Source organism: Prionailurus viverrinus, chromosome A2 (assembly GCF_022837055.1).
Source record: "Prionailurus viverrinus isolate Anna chromosome A2, UM_Priviv_1.0, whole genome shotgun sequence".
NCBI classification, from domain to species: Eukaryota; Metazoa; Chordata; class Mammalia; order Carnivora; family Felidae; genus Prionailurus; species Prionailurus viverrinus.
Window position 1 is genome coordinate 86,324,845 of NC_062562.1, and position 27,415 is coordinate 86,352,259.

The following is a 27,415-nucleotide window of genomic DNA, read 5'->3' on the forward strand; positions in this document are numbered from 1 at the left end:
TATGTTTACAAGTCAGTGGTGGTTTATCCCAAACCCCATTGCTACACATCATCTCCACTGCTAACACCCAGGTCCATATCGCTCTCCTCTTTTTACTGAATTACTGAAAACACGCAATGGATCCTCCTGTTTTGGCCCTTGTTAGAATCTCTAGCTGTTTTCCGTAATGCAGCCATACTCATTTGTTAAAATTGAAACCAGACAGATCATCTACATCTTTCAGAACCCCACAACAGAGTCCCTTCTCTTTCAGAGTAAAAGTGTAAATCCTTCCAATTCCTACCAGGCATATGTGATTTTAGCCCAACTGTTTTCTAACCACATCCTCTGCTATGGTCTCCCTTGCTTGTTCTGTACCAGCCACAGTGATGTGGTGTTTCTTTCCTTTCCCTTTTCAAGCACTGTCCCATCTCATGGCATTTTCACTTGCGGTTTCCTCTACCTAGAACGCTATTTACAGATACATGCACATGGTACATGATGCTCCCTCACCCCTTTGAGGTCCTGCTTAAACGTTCCCTTGATATGTAAGAGCTTCCCATACCGTTAAAATCTAATAGCAACACCGTCTCCTCTACCTCTGGGACATTTTTCCCTCTAGCATTTACACAAACAAACTTATCATTCCCACTTCCCTTTTGCTTATTTATTTTCGTTGTCTGTTTGCGGGAATTTCTGGAGTCCCATGGAGATAATTTTGTTTTGCTCACTAGTATATCCCCAGTGTCTAAAACTGTGCCTGACACTAGTATGCACTCAAATAAACAAATAAAAGTTGAACAAATGAACGTGTAAAAGAAATTCAACTGCAGACTTGGTGATTTTGTTTGCAAACCAGCAAAAAAAACAGTGCAACAAGAAGTAGGTCCTCCGCTGTGAAATGTGTTCTCCCTTTAGGCATTAACCCTGAAATTAGTCGTGCCCACCCTGAAAATGTCAGCTATTACCTTGTCCACTCGACACATCACATTTTGGAATTTGGGAGCAGTAGCCAACTCGGATGTTTGGATCAGTGGTAAAACACCAGGGTGACTCAGCTCCATCTGGATTTCGGCAAAAATTTTCTCGTAGGTCCCTATTGAGAATAAGTGCGTTAATGCAAATTGCCTGAGTTCTTACAAATGGGGAAACAAGCGCTATTACATTTCTAGAATCCCCGAATGCATGCATGTTTATAAACAGAGTTCTAAGTTTTAGATTTAGGAGAGTTATAACAATTTAGAATTCAATATACACAACTGACACCGCCCATATGACTGAAATAAAGGCTGTCAGAGGTCAGTATTCTTTTCATGCCACAGGCCTGGACTTCCATACAAACACTACTGCCTCATGAAGGGAAAAATAGCACCACCTCATTTTTCTTACTCATTCTCAACGCCTGGACTCTCAACTATTATAATTTGTAAACACTGGCCTCTTATTTTTATGTTTTCACGGCCGATATATAATGTAGAAACATGTATCTCTCATTTAAAATGAAAGTTCTACCTATCCAAACATTTGACACACACACACACACACACACACACACACACACACAATAGCTTTCTTTTTCTTGAATTCTGTATTCCTTTGATTTAATTTGCTGCATACATTTCTTTCCATTCCAGAACGCTGCTTTATTGATTTATAAAAGTGATCTCAAATCTTATAAATCTTATAAGTCTTATAAAATCTTATAAATATTTCTGTAAAACATTCTCTTAATTCTATAGAAACCCTAACTGTTGGAGAAATCGTCAGCGTATTGCATAGACATCCTTTATGTTAGCAGTGATTTGATAGACACTTAAAGTGCTTAATCAGGAAAAAGTCTATATTATTATTCCCTATATATAAAAGAATTTTACCTTAATATAAGGTTCACGTTACATAAGACATGTAATTTATGGTTTGCTCTCTCAAGCAAATGCTCTCAAATTTGAATCAAACATGAGCTTTCTCTTTAGAGACGCCCTGACAAATAATTTAACAAGATTAATATTCAATCTATTGGAAACTGCATTCTTTGTATCACTTAGGTCCAATCAGAAGTACAATTTTAGTAATATTCATGTTCACCATTAGAAACAGAGAAGTTTTTTGTTGTTTTTTTTTTTAAGGAAGAAACTTGAGTTCAGTTATAAAACCAACAAGTTAGTAAGTTATCTAGTCAAAATAGGTCCTGATACAAACTGGGTTATGTAAGATCGTGAGAACAGTGATCGCTAATAGCTAAAGCCACTGCATAGCAAGCGATCATAGTTACAACCCTTATTAAAGCCATTAGCCTTCTTATGAAATGATAAAATTATTATGAAGAAAATCTTTTATTTCTTTTAACCAATTTATACTTATATTTTAAAAATGTGTGCCAGTATAAAATATGCGAATTGAGTTTTACATAAATTTTACACAAATTTGCTCTTTTAGATGAATAATTGCCTAGTTAAATTCTTTTGAGTATTTGTACATACACAGTTTCTTACTTGAGTATTATCACCATTCATTAGAAATTAACAAAACATGTGAATGGCATGGACACTGTCTCCTTTGTGCCTCTTAACTAATCTCTTCTCATTCTCTTTGCTTTCTCTACTTTGGTATTTACTTCTGAGGTGTGAAACACATGGGTCAGGAGCAGAGAGAATTGCTCTGAAGTAAATGAGGGAAGAAAACCCACAATAACAAGTAAACATTTGTTATTATAAAATAATGAAATAATATTTATGTTTTTACTATCTAAGCAAATACATTAAATTAGCTAAAACAAGCAACGAACCTATAAAATATCTCCTCTCTCCAGTGGATGGGCCAACTCATGCTCATAATTCTCCATCTTGAAATGTTAAGCTCTCTTATTAAAAGCCAATTACATAAAGCCAATATATGTTATTTATAGGTGCTATTTCGGCAAAGCCACTATGAATGGCACGTGTGTTATAAATTTCAAAAGCAATCATTTTATGTTCCTCATAACAAGGTGGACAATTTAAAAACACATGGCATTGTGGCTGTTCTGTCCAGCAAAAGTCAAGCGGTGAAAAAAAACAGCCATGGAGAAGGCACATAGCGGCAATATAATTGATATTCAAGGGCAGTTTCTTTGGCTTGATTCATCTAAATAATTGTTTTACTTTCCTACTCTTCAAAGGGAATCTAGAAACAGCAGAAAACATTCATTTGAGACTTTAAAAATAATATTTCTTCAAGGCCGAAAACACATCAGTTTACAATGCTGATTGAAATGAAGGCATGCCTCTTTTTGTAAAAGAAAAAAAAATGTAATCTCCCCTAAAATTAATGTGAAATTTTAAGAAGGCACTAGCTTGAAACTTGGCTGGCTATCATTATCCTTAAATGAGTTATGAAATGTGCCTGCGAAAACAAAGCTGTGATCAGAAACCTAGAGGTGCGTTTTCCAAAATATGGTACTTCAACTATCTGATTCAAAACTCACCTAGAGTGCTTATTAAAATGCATATTTGAGGTCCAAATCTCATATCTAAGGAATCAAAATATCTGCGTGGATGAATCTGCGTTTTAACTCCTGATTGTCTCTAGACACACTAAAGTTTAAGAATTACTAACACAGGAATTATTAGAGTCACCATTCTTCCTCGTTTCCTGAGAGCCTGCTGAAATTTATATGTGCCTAATATACTCACTTGCACTTGAAATTTTCAGGAGTTATGTCATGCTGGTGAGGATACTGGGAATCCCAACGCTGACAGGGAACTCCATTCCAGATGGAGTTGATGGTGCCCCGGTAACCTTCTCCTTGACCCTGAATGCATTCAGTTGTTTCCATAGGCACATCTGTGTCATTCATAGTACTGTGAGCTAGTGGTAAAAACAGCATTAAACTTAAGTACAATCTTTAAATCTTTCATCCATCTCTTAATGTTCTTTTGCACATGGATTACTAAGGTATTCTGTCACATAGGTTTTTATAATAATTGAGTAGAATATTATTTCAGTTATCATTATTGCTCTCTCACTCAGCCTAAAGGAGTGAGTTAACATGGTGGACTCAACTATAGAATTTCTCTGCTCATGAAACAGAATATTCTAGGAGCGGCTGGGCGGCTCAGTAGGTTAAATGTCCAACTTTGGCTCGGGTCATGATCTTGCGGCTTGTGAGTTCAGGCCCTGCATCAGGCTTTGTGCTGACAGCAAGGAGCCTGGAACCTGCTTCAGATTCTGTGTCTCCCTCTCTCTGCTCCTCCCCTGAGAGCATGCATGCTCTCTCTCTCTCAAAAATAAATAAAAATTTAAAAAAAGATATTCTAGCTTGACTTTATCTAGCCTAGTTTGAAAGAACGTCATCTAATAGCGCTTAAATTTCCTGATTCTGTCTATTCATTCATTAATATTAGATGTACAATCTTTCTATTTATTAATTTTTATATATTTTATAATCGCTTTTCTTACTTTAGAAATTGAAAAATATCTATGAGTACTATAGTGAACAATCAGGGAAATTAAAAAGCACTATGCTGTAAGTTTGGTCATAAAAACAGTAAGAAAGGGAAAAGTTGATCTACAGAGCAGTTATCTTTTAAAAAATCAATTTAGGTGGCTCAGTTATTAAGAGTCTGACTCTTGATTTTGGCTCAGGACATGATCTCATAGTTTGTGAGTTCAAGCCCCACGTCAGGCTCTGTGCACACAGCGTGGACCCTGCTTGGGATTTTCTCTCCCTCTTTCTCTCTCTCTCTCTGCCCGTCCCCCACTTGCTCTCTCTCTCTCTCTCTCTCTCTCTCTCTCTTTCTTTCAAAAATAAAATTGCTTAGTGTTGACACTGTTTTAAGTCAATTTATTGTTATTACTATCTCCATTCCAAGTTTATTTTCATTCAAATACTAAAATAGTGTATTTTTGAAAAAAATTTTAAAGGCATTTTACTTCCATATGTCGCTATAACTAACATATGCTGAATAGACAGTATTTCTGAAATGGCTATACAATTATTCCGAAAATTAGTTTGTTTAAATACATACAAAAGTTGGTAATGGCATTAACCACTGTTCTCCTCCAGTATAATAAATATATTCTAACCTATGTTAATGTTTTAATCAATTTGTTGGCATTAAAAGAAATCAATTGTTCCTAGGCAGATTTATTTCATGCTTTTTTCCTAGTCCAAATATAATGCTTACCACATTCCATGCAGATCATAAAAATCTCAGTAACAAAGTATAAAAAGTACAAAATTAAAATTTCACTAATTTTAATTCAATACTGAAACTGAAAATATTTAAGGAGCAACTAAAATCCACACACCTTCTCAAAATATCATGAAAATGTTTATGGTTCAATAGAGTAAAGTAATGTAAACTCCTCAGTTTCCTTTACAATCTAAATGGTCATTAATGATGCTTCTAGATAAAACTCACATTGCCACACTCTAGAACAGCTTCGGATGTGAATAAATATCTTTGATTCATACATTCTGGAATTATATATATCATTTCTCAAAAGAATTCAGAATTAGACGTGTCTTCAGAGGCTAAGGGTGTCTATAAAAGTTCCATATTTAATAGTGTAAATTCTTTTTAAATGGCTCTTCAATTTTATTTAAATTTATTTATTTCTTACAAATAATCACCACCTTATGGGACTTAATGTTTTATTTCATTGAGTTCCATGCAAACTAAGTGGAGCCTCAGTTTGGCGTTATTCTATGAAACTCCGTGAAAAAGGAGGAAGATTAATTAATGACCACTTCAACCATTGGACTAGGTTGTATAAACAGATTTCCATGAATTGCCCTTCTAATAACAGTTCTTTTTAAAATATGCTTTTATTTCTTATGTATCTCTTCCACACTTTTATTTTTTATTTTTATTTTTTTAAGTTTATTTATTTTGAAAGAGAGACAGAGAGCCAGAAGGGCAGAGAGAGAGAGAGAGGGAGAGAGAATCCCAGGCAGGCTCCACTAGGTCAGCATGGAGCCCGGTGCAGGATTCAAACTCACCAACTGTGAGATTATGACCTGAGCAGAAATCAGAAGTCAACGCTTAACCAGCAGAGTCACCCAGGTGCCCCTTGGCAGCTTATATATATCTACTTTAGGGAATAAAAAATTGTCTCAGAAATACCTTAAATTAAAAGGAACTTGAAATGGAGATAAGTAAAATGTCCAGAGATTGATCTGTAAAGTGGTCATTGAGAGTTGATTTCTGAGAATTAATGTATACTGATATTGGTAACATACAGTGATTCAGGAAGAATAAAAATTATTGGCCTGGAAGAAATGACTTGTATAGAAAAAGTGCTACTTAACCAAGTCCTTTACGATTTTAATATTAAAGTTATTTGATGGAATAGACAGTAAGATGGATTTTATACATCCTCAGGAACTATATTTTATCAAAAGAAATACCAACAAGCAACTGTATTTCTGATTATTTGAGTCAACTGTTAAATGAGTTGAGGATACTGAGTTGGGGGGCCGGGGCACATCTTTAAAAGGTGATAACTTTAGACAGTTAAAAGGTCAAGCTGGTACTGACATATTTTATATCTAGTTACAAAACTATGATGTGATAAAAGACAAAATCAAATGTCTCCAGAGACCTATCAATTTATTAGCTTAACATTTTAAGAAGAAAAGTTTTTAATCCCCCACCTGTTGGGCACAAGTTCCTGGGAAGCAAACTTGTGACCTCAGGATGCAGCACCCAGGCCACGGCAGTAAAGTCAGAGTTAGGGCACAGAACAAAAGTACTTCAACTGCTCTTCTCAGGGACCCGATTGCCTGTCTTGTGTACTTCTACTGTCTTGCTTTCCTATGTATTTGTGTGTGTTTGGTTTTATTACTGTCCCATTTTTCTCAGGTATTACTCTAACATCGTGAATATGTAATCAAAAAACCCAAACTTGACGATTTTCAATGTCAATCACACCTGCCTTTGCTTAGGTATGTGTCCATCACATCTCACTGAGAACATAGCTAGAGGCTGAGCCCATCAGAAATTACCAAACTCTGCTCCTTGGACACTACGATATCAATATAAGATTAAAAACAAATATAATTTCTAGAATGTGTTATTAGACAAGAATAATTGGATCTTCATTTTTTTTTCATAAATACCTTTGTAAAGTGACATTTTGCAGAAATAACCCATGACAGTTAAAATTTGAAACCATACATAGAGACTTAATGTCAAAACAATTTTAATTGAACTTTTTTTTGTAAAAGGGGAGATAATTAAGTAAATATTATCATAATTCATGAGGAACTCAATACCTAGAAAATTCAATGAGTAACCACATGTTCATGTTTAGAAGATATTAACAGGATAGGATACTTGGGTGACTCTTTAGGTTTAGCGCCCCACTCTTGATTTCAGCTCAGATCATGATCTCACAGTTCGTGCATTCAAGCCTCAAGTCAGGCCCCACGTTGACAGTGTGGAGCCTTCTTGGGATTCTCTCTCTCTCTCTCTCTCTCTCTCTCTCTCTCTCTCTCTCCCCCCCCCTTCCTTCTCTCCTCCCCTCCCCCACTCATGCACACACTCTCTCAAATAATAAATTAAAAAAACTTAAAAAAAAGAAAATATTAAGAGGAATCGTAAAATTTTAAAGCTAGTCAAAGATGAAAATTTTCCTAATTTGAGAGAAAAGTTTTCAAATTTCAAAAACCCTAAATAAAAAAAAAGGACTCCTTGAATAAGAATATTGTGGATATTGTGGAAGACATTTCACTGCTGATTCATCCACTAAAATCCCAGTGTCAAGTTTAGAGACCTAATTGTTGGTACTAACTTTGTACCTCAACTGCAAAGTTTCCTCAAAAAAGATTTAATTAAAGATTCTTTCACTTTTAAAAGTAGCAATCATAAAATCCTCATTTGGACAATTTTGTTGAAAAGTTTTTTTTCTAAACTTACATTAGTATAATTTAAAAACTTTGATATAAATTTAAGCAGCCACCAAATACTCACTTAAAGACAGTGTTAGTTAAAATGAGTAAATAAAACCCACAATTTTGGATTTGTTGTAAACAATTTGTATTATTTAACAGATTCTAATTTGGAGGTGGAAACTCAAACCTTTGGAAATTACAGAAATTACTGCACATTAATAAAAATACAACATAGTACAGAATAAATATAACTTTTCATTAGGCCTTTCTATGGACTGAATATTTATGTCTCCCCCAAATTCATATGTTGAAATCCTCATCATAAATGTCATGGTATTAGGATGTGGGGTCTTTGGTAGGTGCTTAGGTCATAAGGGCAGATGCCTCATGAATGGGATCAGTGCCCCTATAAAAAAGACACCACAGAGTTCCCTCACCCCTTCCACCATGTGAGGAATCTTCTAGTACTTTGATCTTTGACCTCTCAGCCTCCAGAACTGTCAGAAATAAATGTCTGTTGTTTATAAGCCACCCAGTCCATAGTATTCTGTTATAACAGCCCGAACTAAGACAGGCCTCAACAAGATATAAAAAAATATAATTAATAGTATTCTTTTTGTTTACTTTTATTTTAATAAGTATCCATAACTTTGAAATATATACCTCAAGCAATTTGATGGTTATGATTTTAACTGCAAACTAGCAGTATTGAGATAATATTTTTCTTCAAAAAGTGCTCTCTGAAGTTCGTGAGTCTGTATTTATCCCATTCGACATTCAACTGCTAAAAGTGCCTTCATAATGAAAAGCTATATAATTCTGGTGAAAATGTATAGAATAAATATCATAGGCCAAAAAAATATATTAGTACAACAAGGTAACTAAATAATTTTCACCACTAAATAGGAGTTATTATGAAATTCCATACAGCTGTTGAACACATATTATCTGATGAGGATCATGTGAATGATTTTTCATAGACCACTTAACTGTGATACAAATGTTCCTTCTTTATTGCCTACATACATATTTCCTACTCAAACAAGATGAATTATTCCTGAACTGTAATAAAATAGACTCCTTTACCTGTCCTACTGTATAAATACCAAAACTTGATGCAAAAACAAAACAAATGTTTCATGCCAGTTGATTTGGAAAAAGCTATTAAATTTTGGGAAAGCTATTCCTCTGGACTTAATACTTTATAACATGGGACCTGAATAAGGGAAGATTTTGAGGTCTCCCGTGGCCAAAGTGGTAAAGAAAAGAAGCACAGAAACGTCCCTAAATATCAGCTGCAGTTGATCAAGTTTAGCCAAGGCAACATGTGTATATCTTCATATATACAAACATTTTTGCAATTTTGTGTCTACCAAGCACACTGAAAAATCCGAGAAACTCACAAATAAGAGAGCTCCTCACAAATAAAGCATTTTTTTCAGGTGTGCCAGTGGTGGCCACCCTTTGGAAGCACATGTAAAGATAGTTGTATGATCTTTCATGACCTATGAGTGAAGAAATGTTTTTTTTTTCTTTGATGAGTGACATAAAGTTTTCTGTTTGGAAATGCTTTTTATAAAAACAACATTGACTACTGAAATTTTGCACTGTTCTTTTACAACATAATCAAATATAATGGGTGCCTCTTGGAACATTAATTTCACTTTGCTGGTATGGATGTGTTATGATCTGATTGCTATAATATCTGGTGGGGACTTTAAGGTTTGAATAGATTTTCTGAGAGAATGAACATTAACTGTTATGTGATGCTTGGGACAGACACCATGCCACCCAACAGAAAGACCACTAGAATAAGATGACAAATAATGAATCTGATCCATTTTCTCTGTGGAAGTCTCTCTGAGTTTTTGCCGAGAAACTTCAGAGCGCTGATGGAGGTCTGTGAAAGGCAACTGGAGAATACAAGTGCACATGCATATTACAGACAGCCATGCACAGAGTTCCATAAGCTTTCCATGAAGGATAAGTAAACCCTGACATTTACAGTCCCCCTTCTCCCCCAAAATCTAGATATCCCAGTGGTGATACACTGTTGCTGTTGCTTTGCCTATAGCTAGGAGCAAGTTGCTCCACAGGCCATTGGACAAATACCTCATTATTCCTTGGAATACTTCTGCACAACCCACTTCTATTCCCACTTCAGCTACTGAAGATCAACTGAAACATAGGATTTACTTTATGGTGGTCCCTAGAGATTGGGAACAGTGTGTAAAGCTATTCTCCCATCAACAGACTTGTGCTCTTTGGTCCGCAAATGGCAGGATCAGGCTCAATGAAAATTTAAAGAGCTTCTTGTTTTAAAATTGACATGGGAAAGTAGTATAAAGACTCCAAAGCACAAACCTCAAATTGCTTGCACGTTTGCTTTCCCTATGAGCCTAGAATTCCTATCTGAAACTTTTCTTTGGACTTTATCCAAGCCTTTACTGGTATAAAATGCTCAAGAGACAAGACTTTCATGAAAGGTCTTCAGTTCTATACTCTTATTCCTTAGAAGATGACTTGAAAAAGACCTCCAAGTATAAGATCTTTCCCCTGAGAAAGGGTATTGATGGCATTGTTTTTGTCTGACTCAGAATACAATGAGATTTCATTTCTATGAATCTCTGTTCTAGCCTTGGATAAAATAACAAGTTCTGAGAAATAAACAGCTTTCTTTAAGAAAGAAAATAATGTGCTAAGATTCTTTTCCAAACATATAAACACACTCAATTTTACAAGGTTAGATATTCTCTTAAAACCACACCAGTGTAGATTGATTACTAGAAGGAAGGATTCTTTTTATTTATTGTCAAACACACCTGTATTAGTCTGCTTGGGCCACCATAACAAAATACCACAGACTTAAAAACAACTGAAATGTATTTCTCACAATTCTGGAGGCTAGGAAGTCAAACATTAAGGTACCAGCCAAGTTGGTTTCTAGTGAGAGTACCTTCCTAGCTTGTAGATGGCCACGTTCTCGCTGTGTGCTCAAAAGCAGTAGAGAAAGAGAGAGAGAGAGAGAGAGAGAGAGAGAGAGAGAGATCTCTTACTCTACTTATAAGGCCACTAATCCTATCAGATTGGGGTCCCACACTTGTGATCTCATTTAACCTTAATTACCACCTAAATGCCCTATCTCCAAATACTGTCACACTGAAGATTAAGGCTTAAATGTATGAATGTGTGTGTGTGTGTGTGTGTGTGTGTGTGTGTGTGTGTGTATGGCAGGAGGTGGGTGCATAGTTCAGTCTATAACAATACTTTGAATAGAAATCTTAGCTATCAAAGATCTGCCTAGATAACATTTCTGAAATGGAGAGTTGTTTCATAGGTATAAAGTTTTAGTTACGCAAAATGAGTAAATTATAGAGACCTAGAGATCTGAACAACATAGTACCTGTGGTTAACAGTGCGACACTGTATACTAAAAAAAAAAAATGTTGAGAGTAGATCTCAAGTTAAACATTCATACACATACATTAAAAAAAGGAGAGTAATGGCAGGAAGAAGTTTTGGAAATCATTGATGTGTTTATTACCTTTATTGTGGAGATGGTTTCATGGGTATATGCATATGATCAAATCAATCAAATTGTATACATTAAATATGTACAGTTTATATTAATTGCACCACAGTAAAGCTGTTAAAAATAAATAAAATGTCTCTGGACACATATGTGTCTAGAATTTTAAAAAAAAGAAGAAAATGGAGGAGAAAAATAAGGCAAAACATGACAAAATATGTCTATTTTTTGGTAAAGAAAAAGCCCTCCCGACAACTAACAACAAATGAACAAAAGTATCTCAGAGAAGCATGAAACCTCAGGATGAGTTCAGGATGAGTTGAGGTGATAGGAAGAAAGCATGAAACAAATCTTCATGCATGGCAATATCTGAGAAAAGCTAAGTTGTCATATGAAAATCTAGAAGCATAAAAGACATTCCAGGAGACACACACGCACACACACACACACACACACACACGCACGCACAAACACACACAAATGAAAAACTACCACTATATAGGAATGTAACATTCATTCATTCAACAAATGCTTGTTGAATCCCTGTCTTGTCTAAAGCAATGTGCTGACCAAAAAAGAGACATGATCTGTGTTTTGGTGGAGCTTACAAATTTTGATAGAGCTATTAATCAAATAATTTCAAAAACAAATGTAAAGACAAGGCTCTGAGAAGCACATAGGAGAGGTTTATTATAGTATAAATATATACTAAGGAATTTGACCAAGTCAGAGAAGTCAGATGAAGAAATGCTAACTGAGGAAATAGTAACTGAGTGGAAATTTCAGCAATTAGTAGCCGTCAACTGGGTGAAAAAGAATAAAAAATTTTCAAGGCAGAGAAGAAGTTAGGGGTGAAGGAAATATAAATGAGAATATAGAAAATATGAAGCATAGGAAGTAAGCTATTCTGGCTGGAATAGAGAACCTTGGAGAGAAATGTGGTAGTATATGAGGTTAGAGATATGGGTAGGGAAGTAAAAGATGGTTTTGTTTTGTCTTTGTTCTAAGGTAGAAGGAAATCATTGAAAGGTTTTTAACTGGTGTGTCTGTGTGTGTGTGTGTGTGTGTGTGTGTGTGTGTGTGTTGCTAGGGATGGGAAATGATATACTCAGATTTTTATATCATTCTGTTTGTAGTATGAAGAAGGGATTGAAGGGAAAAACTAGTGAATATGGATTCATCTCCTTTCAGAAGGCAATTTAAATATTCAAGAAGAAAAATAACACTAATGGAAAAAGGAGAGAGTGAAATGGTTAGATTTGAGAGGTATATACAAAATAAAATTGACAGTGGTGGGTCAAATGTGAGGAGTGAAGGAAAGATCATGTCTAGGATCATTCTAGATTTTTGAACCTTAGATGTAATGGTGGTATCAGTCATACAAAAGAGAGCTTGAAAAGCAGACTAGACCATCCTACAGGATAAAAGAAGAAAATCAGAAAAAGGTGATAGATGATAGAAATCTCCAACCAGGTGATTTGCTCTTGGTGAGAACTGGAAAACAATTTGACCATCCAACAGGTATATGCTAGTTAATGTATATCCTAATGGGACCACATCAGCCTTACAGGTCTGACATGTAGCAAAAAAGCTGTTTGCAGAGGAACACCTCGGGTCCCAGAGGTCCTTTGGGGGATCTCGGAGATCAAAACACTCTATTAGGACAATTCTAACATGTCATTTGTGTTTTATACAGTGAAATTCCTAGAGCACTTGAGGTTTAACGTTCCAGAAAACTGAATGCAAAAGCAAATGCGAAACACAAAGCCATCTTCTAATTAAGGTATCAATTGAAGAAATTTGCAAAAAATCTGAATTTGCAGAAAATCTAAAACACTGCCATTGTTCTCCCTATTTTTCTGACAAATATAGTTTTCATTTTAAATATGTTGTATTTATTAGCATCCAATGAGCTCGTCACTATTTTAATGAATTAATATTCTTTAAATTTACATTTTAATTTCTAATGCAGTACATATAGATTTGTATAGCTCACGTACACAATTTGGGGCTCTCAATAATGGTAAAGAACGTAAAGATATCTTCAGTCCAAGAAGTTTGTGAATAACTGATTTAAATAATCAAGAAGATTTTCTTTGACAATCAACCAAATTAAAGCTTTTCAATTGCCAGAGAAGTATTTTCACTTCAGAAAAATATAAATAGTCCCAACAAATATTATTATTTCTCTCTAAACAGCAGTGAACTAATCTGTGGAACTGTTATTCAGAATATAAAGTTACTATAGTGGAAAACCATAAGAAAATCAGAATTTCACTCAGGTATTATACAGGACTCCCAATCTTGTTATATATTTGCAATGTCTAAAATTCCATATACTTGGAAATCTGTTAAAAGTTATATAGCCAGGTAGAACCAGCAGTGGATAGTGCAGAGCAAAGATCACTCTGTGGAATACATGTGAAAGATGGTCATGGAATTTTTAAGGGAGAAGATTGATAAAGACACCCACTAGCCCCTTCAAGCCGCCATTTTAGAATTCACTTATATGCAGTTCTGCTCACTCAACTCAGAGTTTCTCAGGATAAATTGGTGAAATGATTCCCCTTATGGGACTCAGTGGGCCTACCTCAACATGGCGATGATGGATTTGACCCAAAACTAAATTTGAGTGACACTGACCCCTGGAATGATTGATTTGCATATGCATATTTCATGTTGCTGGAGAAGAAAGCTCGGTAGAGTAGAAAGAAGACAAAATAGGAGTAAGAAATGGGATGACATTCAGGGGTGTGGCCACAGAATACTCTCAGAAGCAGTGGGAAAGCATGGACCCTGCTCAAAGGGCTTTGTACAGGGACGTGATGTTGAAGAACTATGAGCATCTGGTCTCTCTGGATGAGGATAACTAACCTCCAGAAGATGGGATCTGCCCTTGAGTTTCTTCATATTCCCTCCTTTAGGAAGTCTCTGCACTGATTGACGGAGATAGAAACCCTATTGACTCAGAAATGGAAAGCTTCTTGATGCAGCACCTGGACTTTAAACTTGCCCCTTCAGATGATCTGCCCACTCCATACTACATCACGTGTGGTTCCAGAGCTTAAGTATGATTAAACCTTACGGCAACTTTAAAGTATTCAATTCCCTCTTTTCTACCCCTGTGCTTTTGATTCAGTGATTCTTAGTAGAAAATTAGACATGCACATTATACTGTTCCCTATGCATTCAGAAGGACACAGTCTATTCATAAAATTTTGAAACCGTTTTTCAGCTTTATTGAGGTATTAATTGCCAAATACAACTGTAATATATTTAAAAAATTTTTTAATGTTTATTTATTTTTGAGAGAGAGAGAGAAAGAGAGAGAGCATGAGCGGGGGAGGGGAAGAGACAGAGGAAGACACAGAATCCGAAGCAGGCTACAGGCTCTGAGCTGTCAGCATGGAGTCCGATGTGGGACTCAAGCTCACGAACCATGAGATCATGACCTGAGCCGAAGTCGGATGCTTAACTGACTGAGCCACCAAGGGTCCCTGTAATATATTTTTTAAAAGGCATATAGCCAAGATGTTTGTGAACTGTTGCCATTTGGGTAGAAATCGCTTTCTGAGGAACATGGTGCAAATGTTTACTGAGAAGGCCTGTCCCGGCCACATTTGTCAGGTGATGAGCAACATTCATCCTTCACTTTCGGGGATACATCCACTGATTCTAAGATTAAAAGGTTGGGAGCAAAGTGACAGGAACTAATTTGTGGCTCATTCAGCTTTTAACAAATAAAAGGAACAGATTGCAGTCATCAAAACCTTGGCTCTGAAAGGTGTGAAAATGCCAGTGTCACGGCAATGTCAGCTTTTACTTTACTAGTTCTTGCTAGTGCTCTGAAATTTCATTTTATCATAGACCTTGGTGTGTTTTGTTCACTTCTATACCCCCAGAATCTAGAAAAAATTTTGAGGTATGAGAGCTAGTCAGTAAATATTTATTGAATAACTCCTATGCAAAAGGGGCTGACAATCTTCCTTGTGGTTTCTGTGTGCTCCCTGGAATTGCTGTTCTGGAGAAGTTTTTTCTGTCACTATTTACTTATGACTTTTCAAGACCTTCAGAAAAGACTGAAGTTGGATGTGCTACGAGCATAGACATCGAGCACCTGCATCTCAGCATAAGCAGAACTCAGCTTTCTTATCTTCCTCCTCAAAGTTACATCTCTCTCAAATATGCATCATCTACTCAGTAACTTAGGAAATATGTAAGACTTTGCTCTTTCCCTATCTCGTTTCCCACTATATCCAATTTGTCATTACATATTGGACATTCAGACTCTTCAGTATCATTCACATCCTTCCTCACCTTGTTATGCTCACTGTTTACGGCATTAATTCACATTACTGGCCTGTTCCAATCAGCTCTTATCAGACCCACCTGCCTCCTGTCTCAGCACTCTCCTGCCAATTACTGGAAATATATAGTGATCTTCAGTTGGTGGAGGTGTGTTGGTTTTTGCTTTTGTTTTTTTTTTATTCCTATTACTAAGAGAATTTTGAAAACAAAAATTTATGTTCTCCCACATGTTTTTAAGTTGACATCCACATTTTTAATGGTAAGTTTAAATAGTTGCAAAAGATGTGATTTCTAGCATATGTTAACTACTGTCATTTTTACACCAAAATTTTTATATTGCACTTTAAAAAAGATTAATGGAGTGATTTGATATCTATAAATATCTATTTGATATCTATAAATGTATATTATCAAACTCTTTTTCTCCTTGAATTAGTATTTCTATTCCACTTTACCCATGGAATGTTATTTGAATTTTTTTTTTAACTTTTAACTTTATTTATTTATTTTTAAGAGAGAGACAGAGAGAGTGAGCAGGGGAGGGGCAGAGAGAGGGAGAGGGGGATCTCAAGCAGGTTCCACACTGTCAGCATGGAGCCCAATGCGGGGCTCAAACTCACAAACTGTGAGATCATTACCTGAGCCAAAAGCAACAGTTGGACGCTTAACCAACTGAGCCACCCAGGTGCCCCTTGAATTTAATGTATTTTATGTTGGAGAGTCTTTTAATCTTAACCCCATCATACTTTTCTCAAAGATTTTTATATTTTGAAATTTATTTAAATTTCTTGTGACCATAGTATTCTAAGGGATAAATACACATGTACCCTACACACACATAGAAACACACTTGCACGTATGTATGTATATATTCCAGATAGAGTTGTGTAATTATTAGTAGTACATAAATGATAAGCAGCATGAATATATAGCATTTGCAAAGGTCTCTTTGTTTAGTTTTCCCAAGGTTTTACACCCCAGGACAATGTACCAAAATAAAATTCAGGAAGGATGGGCAGTTTGGTTTTATTCGGGAAAGTAAGAAAGAGTAATGGTGAATGAGAAGGTAAGATTTTGAACTTGACTAACTCCTTAGTAACATGTACATCTCAAGCAGAAGATTTGGGGAAAGAATTAATCTGGAAGTAAAAGAGCTAGAATTTGAGCCTCTAAGCTGTCCATGTCCACAGACCCCTGTGAGAGTTTTGTGTTCCCGAGGGCTTCACAGATAGCAATCTGGAGGCTTCTGTAACCAGCTTATGTTGTACAACAAAAGTGAAGAGATTTTGCAGGTATAAGTCAGGTCCCTAATCAGTTGACTTTAAGTTAATTAAAGGGAGCTTACCTCAAGTGGCCCTGAGCTAAACAGATGAGCTCTTTAAAAGAGTATGTAGAGCTTTAAAATAACTATTGCCCTTTAATTAGAAATTGCCATTATTGCACATGAATATTCAAGTGGCATGCTATTCAAAATGTCTATTACATTATATTACACCTATTCCATGCTATTGTTTTGTCCCTGTATCTCCTTGACAAACAAAAATTCTTTCCTAAAATATCTTGTGATTTATTGTTAAATTTTGAAGTTAATGTTAAGGCTTTTAGAGGATTTGTGTAATAAAGAAAAATTTTGAAAATTAAGAAATTAAAAAAAAATAAAAGAGAATGTAGAGGTCAGAGGCTGAAACTAGCAGAAAACTCTGCCATTATCCTTGAAGAAGTAAAATTCTCTGTTGTGGAGAGGGTCATAGAGCAGGAAACATTAGGCAGTGTTTCGGAGCTGAGGACCTCCATGCTGTAACCACAAGAATTCTGCCAACAACTGCTGGACTTGGAATGGGATACTGAGTCTTAAATGAGAGAGTAGGTCTGGTGGGCACCTGGGTCATGGCCTTGTGAGATCCTAAGCAGAGAATCCACCTGAGTCATGCCTGGACTTCTGACCCAGAGAAATTATGGCATAATAAGTGTGTACTGTTTTAAGCCACTACATTTTGGTAAATTGTTATGCAGCAATATAAACCTGTTCTACAATTGAAAGCATCACCAAATGTCTTACTTTTGCACTATATGCTTTGCTATAAATGTAAGCAAGAATATTCACAAAACCTTATCTCTTAAGCTTTCCAGAATTTTAGAGTATCAACTTCCATTCATCTGAATAAGAGTATAGTCTCCATGTATACTTTTACAAACTAAAAGCTTTCCTGTAATGAAATATTTCTGAAATATTCTCCATGCTTAAGAAATGATTTTATTCTTCACTATATGGGTTTGGCTTACATGTTCTACTACCATTTTCTTAGCATTACCATCCTATACACACGATTCTCTGTTTAACAAAGCCATCTGAATCACAGCATGTTAGTTGCATAATTAGCCAACACTTCTTTGGACAGAAGAGAAAAAGAAATCTATCTGGTAGTTAGGAAGCATCATATTTATTTTATTTCTTTTCTCTCACAGTGTCTTTTAAAATCACCAAATACTGGTTGGAAAAGAATAGGAGGGCAACAGTGAATGTGCAGATCATTATGCATGTGATCGTGTCTGTGTGTATGTATTTATACTGATCTTATTCCTGAGACGATTTACAGGAGTGCCTAAAAGCAAACATTTGTGCACACAAAACGGAAGGGAAACAGTTGGTTTATTGTATCTAAGTAGTCTAAAATGGTGGGAAGATTAATGAGATTTTAGAAGTCAATGAGTGGAACTACCTCAATCTATACAGAGAAACACTGTCACAGAAGTCATCTTTTATGCCAAGGGACCAAACAGATAATTCAGTTTCCTTAGAACATTGCATTCACACTGCAGGTATACCAGAGTCTGCGGTTATTTCACACATGCCAGACATGTCCTCCTTCTATGGGCTTTATTTGAGTTGTCCAAAACATTTCCTCTTGTTAGCAGGTCTAGGTGGAGAGAGATTTACCTTGGCAGTATCACAGTGTGAATAATGTTGAATTAGGTTTGTTCAAAGGGACATCCTCATCATGCTGCTCTAGGAAGATATGCAACTACCTATTCTTATCCTCATAACTGTCCACTTATCATGCAGGGTGCTGGTACCTTATCTTACGTAGATTATTTCTCTTTGTACATTCCTCTCTATATGCATATCTTTATGCTGCCAAGCCCATTTCCAATGTTATTATACCTTAACAAAGTCATGGAATTCTACTAGTCTTAGAGCATTTTAGGATCCAGCTGAAAAAATAAGACTTGTACCCATAGAAATTAAAGCATGCCTATATCTAACTATCCAGTATTATTTCAAAGAGTGAAACTGTGTAAGTTAACCATGGAGGAGGGGACCAAGCATACAGATTTAAAGAGCTACCATAAAGCAAGTGAGGTAAGAAGCTTTTACCATAAATTCAGGAGTGTTGGGTAAAGGCCAGTATATAGAAAATGACCACAGTACAACTAAAAGACAGGTTTGAACAGAATACAGGCTGCGTACAAGGTCAGCCAGAGGGGTGGGGATCAGCTACTAGAGATTAAAGATGTCTCTGAGATTCTTCTATTAGACTTGTTATTTTTCACCGCAGCCTCTGTTGTTCACCAGAAGAGGCTCACAGTCAGCTGACAGCTCATGTTATGTCTGGGGAAGAAAGGTATGGAAAGGATACCGGGTTGGAAGGTAACAATCTAAGGTCCTAGCTTTTAAGGCCCTAATGACATTATGATACTGCACACAGTCCCTGATCTTTTTTCTCCCTCTGTGGATATTTTTTAAAATAACATAAGAATGTTTAGGCCTTCATCATAAGTATAAATATTTTGTGTTCACTTGCACACTTATCTCTTTCAAAACAATGACTCTGAAAATTCAAAAGCCTTGGATAGAATTATGGAATGCATTCCTAAAATATTAAAGCCTACACCCATTAAAGCATCAAGTAAAATAGTTGTTAACTTGTCTCACTAATAATCGCCTGCTTAGATCCAGGCTGAGAGGAAAAGGAAGCAATAAATTTGACCCTAACTTACCGCACATTTTAATTGCACAGTACTCCCAGGGGGTGTCAGGGTCAAGAGTATAGCACCATGGCCTCGGCTTGCCATCAGGATTGCGGCAATAATTATCATCAAAGCCCTTGTCGGGATATCTGCAAACCACACCAAGAAAAGTGTCATGTAAATCTGCCTGGAAGCACCACCCACCCCTCAGTTCACAAAGTAACTTTTGACGGAGCTTGGATACTACTAGCTGGGGAAAGAAGAGATTTCCTGTTACCTTACAAGAACTGCTGATTATCAACTATTGCGTATGTTAGCTTCCATATTTGGTAAGTATAGAACACATCCCTTTGCTAATAAGTTAGATTCATTTGGTACCTGTCCACCAGGTTGAGCTCCCAAACTGAATCCCCTTCTCACAAAGCCCAGTTAAGGACAGATTACATAAACACGACCTCATGTAGCCTGCTCATTAAGAAAACGGGTCTTTTTCTGGGGCAGGCCTAAAGTTCAAACTGAAAGTTAGGTTTCAATAGTTCTGTTACTAATGATAGATCAATTTTGAAAATAGAGCCCTTCTAGGTCATGCCCTCACCTCCACCATGGGAGAGAGAAACTCCATTACACCACTTTCTCTGTACCCTCCTCCCTTTAAATTAACAGGGTCCTGAATTGGTGACTTGATTTTAATTGCTACCATATTCCTCCTGCACTCACTGAAAGGACAAGAGATTCACTTAAACACACACACACACACACACACACACACACACACACAGAGTTTAATTTAAGAGAAAAACAAACAAAAAGATAAGAACAACACCTTTCAGAAAGATGGAAACAGAACTTCCCTTACAATTGTATTTTCATTCTTTATAACAAAAATAAAGACATTTTTGTCAACTAAAATATTTCATGTGAAAGGAATGAACCATAGTAGACATATTTTTTTTAACCATTTAAGCTCAAAAACTATTCCTGAGGAGAAATGTAGACGTGGTTGCCTGACTTCTCCAGACTGGCAATCTCAAAACACACTAGGATAAAGCAGCCAAAGAATTGTTTGTTCCATCTTTCATTCTCTGTCTATGGGTATGACCTATGTCATGGTGTCACACAGGTGACCCCACTTTACCTAAGTCATTGAAGATGTGGCTTTAGAAGGACATTGGCCTGTATTTAGCAATAATGCCTCCTCTCATAGCTTGGACTGTAGTCATTACTTAATGGATCTCTGTCTTTTCCCTGCCATGGAAGGGAAAGAGGAAGCTTCTGTTAGTGCTCCCCTTCTGCCCCCCACTGATGCTCCTGTGTTTCGGACCATCCTGATTTCAGGGGCTCAGTCTCCTCAGCAGAGACCGGTCAGAGGTGGGGCCAGCATTCTCATATGCCTTGTCTGAAGTCCCTTTGCCCCAAGACTATCCAGAAATCATAATATAAGGAGAATTTCTCTAGAAGTTTGTCATGGAGCAAATAACACTTTGTGAAAAGAATCATTGGAAGCACGATTTGGTGGTATTTTACCTTTCTGGCAAGAATTTGTGCCGGTGTGGTGTCTGACGATCCCAGCGCTGACAAATCTTGCCTGATTCTGTATGATCCATGGGACCTCGATAACTTTCCCCATTGCAGGTCATGCATTCAACTAATAAAATTAAAGTACGGCATGTTAATTGCTTCTGACAGCAAAATCAAGAACACCACCATTCCATTGAAAGAACAGTAAATCACCTGTTTAGCAAAAAGATTTTTATAACAACTTACATACCATTTTAACGTTGAATTGGGGTCTAATGTCCATAAAGAGTGGCATAAAATACTCCCTACAGAACTCTTCATATAGTTTAAATGGGATTTGTGTAGTTAATGTCATAAAAATTTACCACAAGGCCAGGATGCTGCCTTTCTAATTTCTCAGTAACTGTCCCAAAGATACCCAGACTGGACATATAAGATACGCCCTTGGGATCTGCCCTTTGTTGGTCTAAAATGCAAAGAATTTCAGTGTCTGTACTGACAACAGAATAATTCTCTTCTCTCAACTTACTCTCCAAACACATACGTAGGAAATATACAACTTACACTAAGTACAGGTTATACCCCGGCAGTTAATGTCAAAGTGAGGACCAGATAAACTTGAGAGATCAGCTTCAAACCTAAATCTGGTACTATTCAAAGAATAGGGTTATTTTAAAAGAACAAATGATGGCTTCTTTCTGTTACTGAATAACCATGTCAAATACCTGGGCAGGCTTACATTCTTAACTAGCCTAGGCTACAAGATGACCTGATATTGAACTCCTTGTACTCAGTGTTTTTATAATGTATAAGCTCATGTAATTATGCAGGACCCTACTGATGATTCTGTGAGGTTAATTAATAGTTCTCTTCTGGCTCGCCTCTTATGTCACACTGAAAACTCTGAATCACATCAGCTAGCTGAAAACGAGACTTCTCAAATGGACAGGTTGATTTGTAGCACAGCAGGCATCCTATGGAATAAATCATTGGTTGGCTTTCTTACGAATCCGGCAAACTTCCCCAAACACATCATTTGTATCTTGTGACTACTGATCATCTAACTTTAGCCAAAGCAGGGAAAAGATACGGATGTTTATCTTTATCCACTGGTCTATAGCCTAATGAGTATCTGTAATAATTTGGGATATAATATTAGAATAATCACTTCTGTACCTTTGATTTGTATAATCTAGTAGGACATTAGATTAACTTTCTAGAACATGAGGCCATTTGGCTTGATCCATCTACTTCTTTTAATGTAGCTTAATCTATGAATGACGACAAGGGACCAATTCAGCTTCCTCTCGTGTGATTCCAGTATTCCCCAGACACATCTCAGCTTTCATTCGAATGGGCCACTGACTTATTTAGTTCCCCTTTTCAAAAGAATGCCAAGAGTGATATCTTCACAGAAAACGATGTGGCATTTATCATTCTTTGCTCCTTTGTACTGAATGAAAAAGTAAACATAATACTATGGTCACGCATAAGAAATAAGTATCTACATGTACAATTTCTATCCTTGTATAGTACTCAGGAATCAGAATATATCTATAATGCATTCTTTAGCAGATGCAGTTGATGAGAGTATATCACTTTCTAATGAGAGTACATATAATTATTTTCTATGAAGCTGTATTGTGGGGATTATTATAAAACATTTTTCCTGGACTTTAGGATTTTTAATTTTCATAAGGAAAAATAGTTACACAAATTAAACAGGTGATTCTATAAGATGACCACTCTACAGAATGAGTGTAGTAGATCAGTGCTTCTCCAAACCTTACTGTACATAAAAGTCACTGTGAGATCCTGTTATAGAGCAAGTTCTGATTCAGAAGATCAGAATTGAGGCATCAATCAATAGCTCTCAGGGGATGCTGATGATTCTGGTCCTTGTAGGGCATAGTAAGTAGCAAGTGTGTGGATAATACATTCTATTCTAAAAGTCTTAAGTGTTTTGTGGCAATGGCTTTTTAGGAGAGAACAGATTTTACTTGGATACTGAAGGATGGATGAGATTTGGATAGGCCATTATGGAGCAAAATAACATAAAATGGTACAGAAACATAAATTACTATGTTACATTTATAGCAAAGTGAAGAGAGAGTTATGGATTCAGTCACAAACCTATGGAGCTATTTTTTAAAAATAATAAAAGTTAGCAAGAATAACATTAGGTTTTGGTAGGCAATGAAAGTCATTGATGGGGTGGGAATTAAATGTGTCCTGTGATAGAACTGGGATGGTAAATATATTATAGTTACAAGTTCTTTGAGTACTCAGTACTTTTAACATATAAGACATCATTTGATCCTTGCAATGAGGAAAACAAGGCTCAAACCATTTTTAAGGGACTTACCTAAAACAGAAAATGTCAAACCTGTGCTTGGAACACTGGTCTTCTGACTCACAGTTCAGTGTTCATTCCGTTCTTCCTAATTATCTTTTTTTTCCCATGCTTTTGTTTCCTATGTGTTCTAACTGGTCATCCTCTTAAGAAAGACTCATAGCAATGATTTTAGAAAGTCGATCTCCCTGGCTTTTATAACATTATCTTCATTACCCTCTGCCTTCTTGCTTACAATAGGTTGCCCCTGTTGTATTGTCACCTATTGGAGGATGGAGAGAAGGAAAGCAGGTAGATTGGCCATCTTACCCAGGCTGAAAAGTTTGTTGTTTTACTACTGCATCAAACCATCAGGTTACTTATAAAAAGTACCTCAAGAAAGCCAAATTTTAAACTCATAGTCACTTTTCAAACTTCCAGTATTCTAAGAAACTTCTAAGTTGTCCAAGCTCAAAGTCAACAGTAGGGATGGAGATCAAGTCCATCTCCTCAGGGAGGTAGGTGGAAGTTATGATCTATACAACACTGCAGAAGGTGAGGATTGGCCCTCTTGATCTATTTCCTTTGGGCTCTGTTTTTGCCAGTGTACTGTTCAGCCGTTCTAGCAAGTTTATCCCTTAAGAACAGAAAACAAAAGCAAAATGCTGTCCTAGATGACATAAACTCAAACTAAATAAATGTTCCTATTCATAACTAGAATGGTTTTCTTAAATATATTTCTGGCCTAAATGAAAGTAGAAAACCATATTAACTGCACATGGATTGTAATATAAATAAGATTAATTTAGTATCTCTCTCATCATACTAACCAACTTACTCAAAACCTATTGTGTTCTGTTTTTCTCAGTCATAAAACTACAAGTGATCTGAGTTTACAGACTCTACAGACTAAAACTGAAATAACTATTTTGAGAATCCGTGCTGGTGCTTACTTCAGCAAAGCTGAATATTTGAAATGTGGATAGTTTCACAAAGCCACATTTATAAATAATTGTTTCATTTAAATCTTTGTTTTTAAGGATCTTTCTCCACAGAATATGAAATTGTACACATAAAGTTATAGCAGAAGTATTTGGGATTTTAAGTGTAAGGCATTAAAAATAATGATTATGATTTAATAAAATATATTTACTTGACTATTTGACAGTCATTAAAAAAGACATCCGTTTCAATAACTGGTGACTGCTTTGTTTTAAATCCCAAGCTAATGTTAAAGCAAGAAATTGGATTTTAGATACCTCAGTTTTTTACAGTATTTGAATTATAATATTAATGCTATTTTCTTTACATAATTGTTCTAAATGGGATAAAAGTACTTGTTTTCTTTAGGAATGCTTAATATATTTCAAAGATTAAATTTTTAAAAATAACATTAATCATTGGATATCAGATATATTTCTCTTATGAGCCAAACATTCAGATGCATTTCAGAAGATTATTTAGTCAAGAGTTAAATATGGTTACAAAAATCTCAAAAAATACACTTACATTATTTTGTATATTTTGTATTATCCATGTTATAAACAGCTGGGTTTTTTTTCTATTAATTATTGACAGTGCTTTTTATTTTAGATCTTCTTCAGTAAAATCCTGCTAAAGGATTATTCAGTATAGTGTGAATTTAAATATCACAGCTCAATTCACACTCCCTGAGATATGTTTAGCCTACAGGGCAGGTGTTTGTTCACGCATAAGAGGGCTATTCTAATACTGTCATATTTCTGATTGCTTCCAGAAAAAGCATATCCGCAACCTTTAATGCCACGGTGACCAACAGCATCATGTGCAATTAATAGTAATGAGCAATGCCCTTTTCTAAGGGAGGTGTAGTGACCTCAGATTATTAAAGGATAATAGAGATGAACATTCTAATGTGATGAGGATAACTGGAAACAGGATTTTTCCAATTACTTCTTTTCTAGCACATTTTTTCTACATTGTCTATCAGTCCAGATCTATGCCAGTGTATTTTGATGAAGGTTGTTATAAACCAGGGCTGAGAAATCTCATTCCCACATGAACTAAACAGGTAACATAAATGCTAAGCTATTTAAAGTTGGACCAAGTTACGTTCCCTTGATAACACTTTCTCAGGTCAAAAAAAAAAAAATGAACAAAACTCCTTGCAATTGACTTTCAACCTCAGAAAACTGTGATATTGGAGAGTTCCCAAAAGAGCAAGGGTTTTTCTTCCATGTGTAAATTTAAAACAAATATTAATTACAGATTTACTCATACAAAACAGACTTGTGCATAACGTTATCACAGATCAGTTTATTATTTTTAAAAGAGAAGAAAACAATGAAGAAGTTATAGTGAACAGAATATGATACGGAATGGAAAGTAAGAATTTACAAACACAGATGGAACTGGCTCTAAGCACATGAAGTCAAGAATTTTAAATTAACTAACAACAGAAAACAAATTCACCTTCTCCGTGACAATTAAGCTAACAATGGCCTTTTTTATGTGATAAATATCAACCTGGTATTAAATGGATATATGGAAAAATAGTTCCAAAAAATGTGGTTAATAACAAACAGATACTATAAAAGTTGGACATCATTCCAGCAGCCCCCTACCCCCGAGTACGTCGAAATCCTACTAAACTTCTCTCAGAACTTAATCCGTGTTTCCTTTGGATTTCTAGAAGCTTAGTTGCTGACAAAACTAAAAAGCCAGCTATTCAGTAGCCAGGTAACTAAGAAAAATGAAACCACATCCAATGCTGAAGTGGTTACTCTTCCTTCTTGTCAGGCATGCAGTTTTCCAGTGCAAGAGGGGGGACAGTGCCCCGTTATGCTGCGAGAGGAGGTGAAAACAGGCGTGGACTTAGGGTGCCTGCCTTCAAGACAGCTGGGGAGCTACTACTGCTTTGATCTCTTCAGATGCTATTCTCAGTGGTGTTTAGTGTCAGTCTGTGTGTCAGATTTGCTTCTCACCAAAAGGCACACGGGGGGTATTGAACTTTCAGCGACCCCTTCCCATATTCTCTTCTGGGTTCATGTACTCTTGCCACACCACTTCGGAGTAGGTTTGACAAAATTTCTGCAGAAGCAGGTGCTAGATGGATGGAATTAGCCTTACTCTTAAAGAACTAAGCTTCACTGGGTTCCTTTCAGGTGGTGTATGGGAGCAGATTTTGAGGTATGTGAACTCAAGACAGTAGATGAGGAAGCCCAAGCTTTTACTGTCCCCAGAGGGATGCCTCAGGCTCTGTTGAAATTCAAACTCATAACCCTTTTGCATTAATCTGATGATAATCAGTTTTTAAGGCGTCAAGTAAAAATGCTCAGATAATTATCTTTAGTTGCATTTGAATGAACAACATATTTATTATGGTTTAATTCGTTTCTGTTAACCTTTAATGCGAGATGCAGTTCTACAGAAAGCGGGAGCAGAGTGCCCCACACGGCATTCAGGTTCATTTACCTTCTGAACACTGAGGAATGTCACAGACTTCGTAGCGTACCTCTGGATTGCTTGTGAAACACCAAGGTCCCCCTTCTTCCCCTCGAGGATTTCGACAGTAGTTTTCCTGTAGGTCTTTACCCCGATAGCTCGAAGGCAAAAAGCTAGTTTTAAAATGATAATCATTACAGTATAAGAGCATGCAACTTTATTTTTGGCCTATTAATTTTACTAATTAGTGGGTATGTTTTTCCTGATGTACAGAAATCATTCTAGCTCAGACTTCCATATATATTAACTCAAGTTCATTTTCATCCATTCTTAAAATACTTAAATTTTATAAATACTCACCTAACTGAATTCCTACATTCAACACCATTAACAATGACTCATCTCTGGATTTGCTAAGAGCCAATCATTCTAGAACCTAATTGAAGTTTTCTGAACCACAATTTCAAAGCTCCACTTGAGC

At 36.2% G+C, this 27,415-nt stretch overlaps 1 protein-coding gene across 5 annotated transcripts in view; it reads right to left on the reverse strand.

The window, feature by feature from the left end:
* HGF (hepatocyte growth factor) overlaps nt 1-27,415 on the reverse strand; it is a 79,475-nt gene that overhangs the window by 34,136 nt on the left and 17,924 nt on the right. For 3 of the 5 annotated variants that reach the window (XM_047850166.1, XM_047850170.1, XM_047850169.1), the window contains 5 exons: nt 26,965-27,107; nt 21,186-21,306; nt 19,692-19,810; nt 3,651-3,825; nt 948-1,075 (listed from right to left, as the gene is read on the reverse strand). In XM_047850166.1, the coding sequence (XP_047706122.1) occupies nt 948-1,075; nt 3,651-3,825; nt 19,692-19,810; nt 21,186-21,306; nt 26,965-27,107 (686 nt within the window). Of the gene's footprint in view, nt 1-947; nt 1,076-3,650; nt 3,826-19,266; nt 19,303-19,691; nt 19,811-21,185; nt 21,307-26,964; nt 27,108-27,415 lie in introns of those variants that run through there. The other 2 variants (XM_047850167.1, XM_047850171.1) reach the window with 2 other exon arrangements.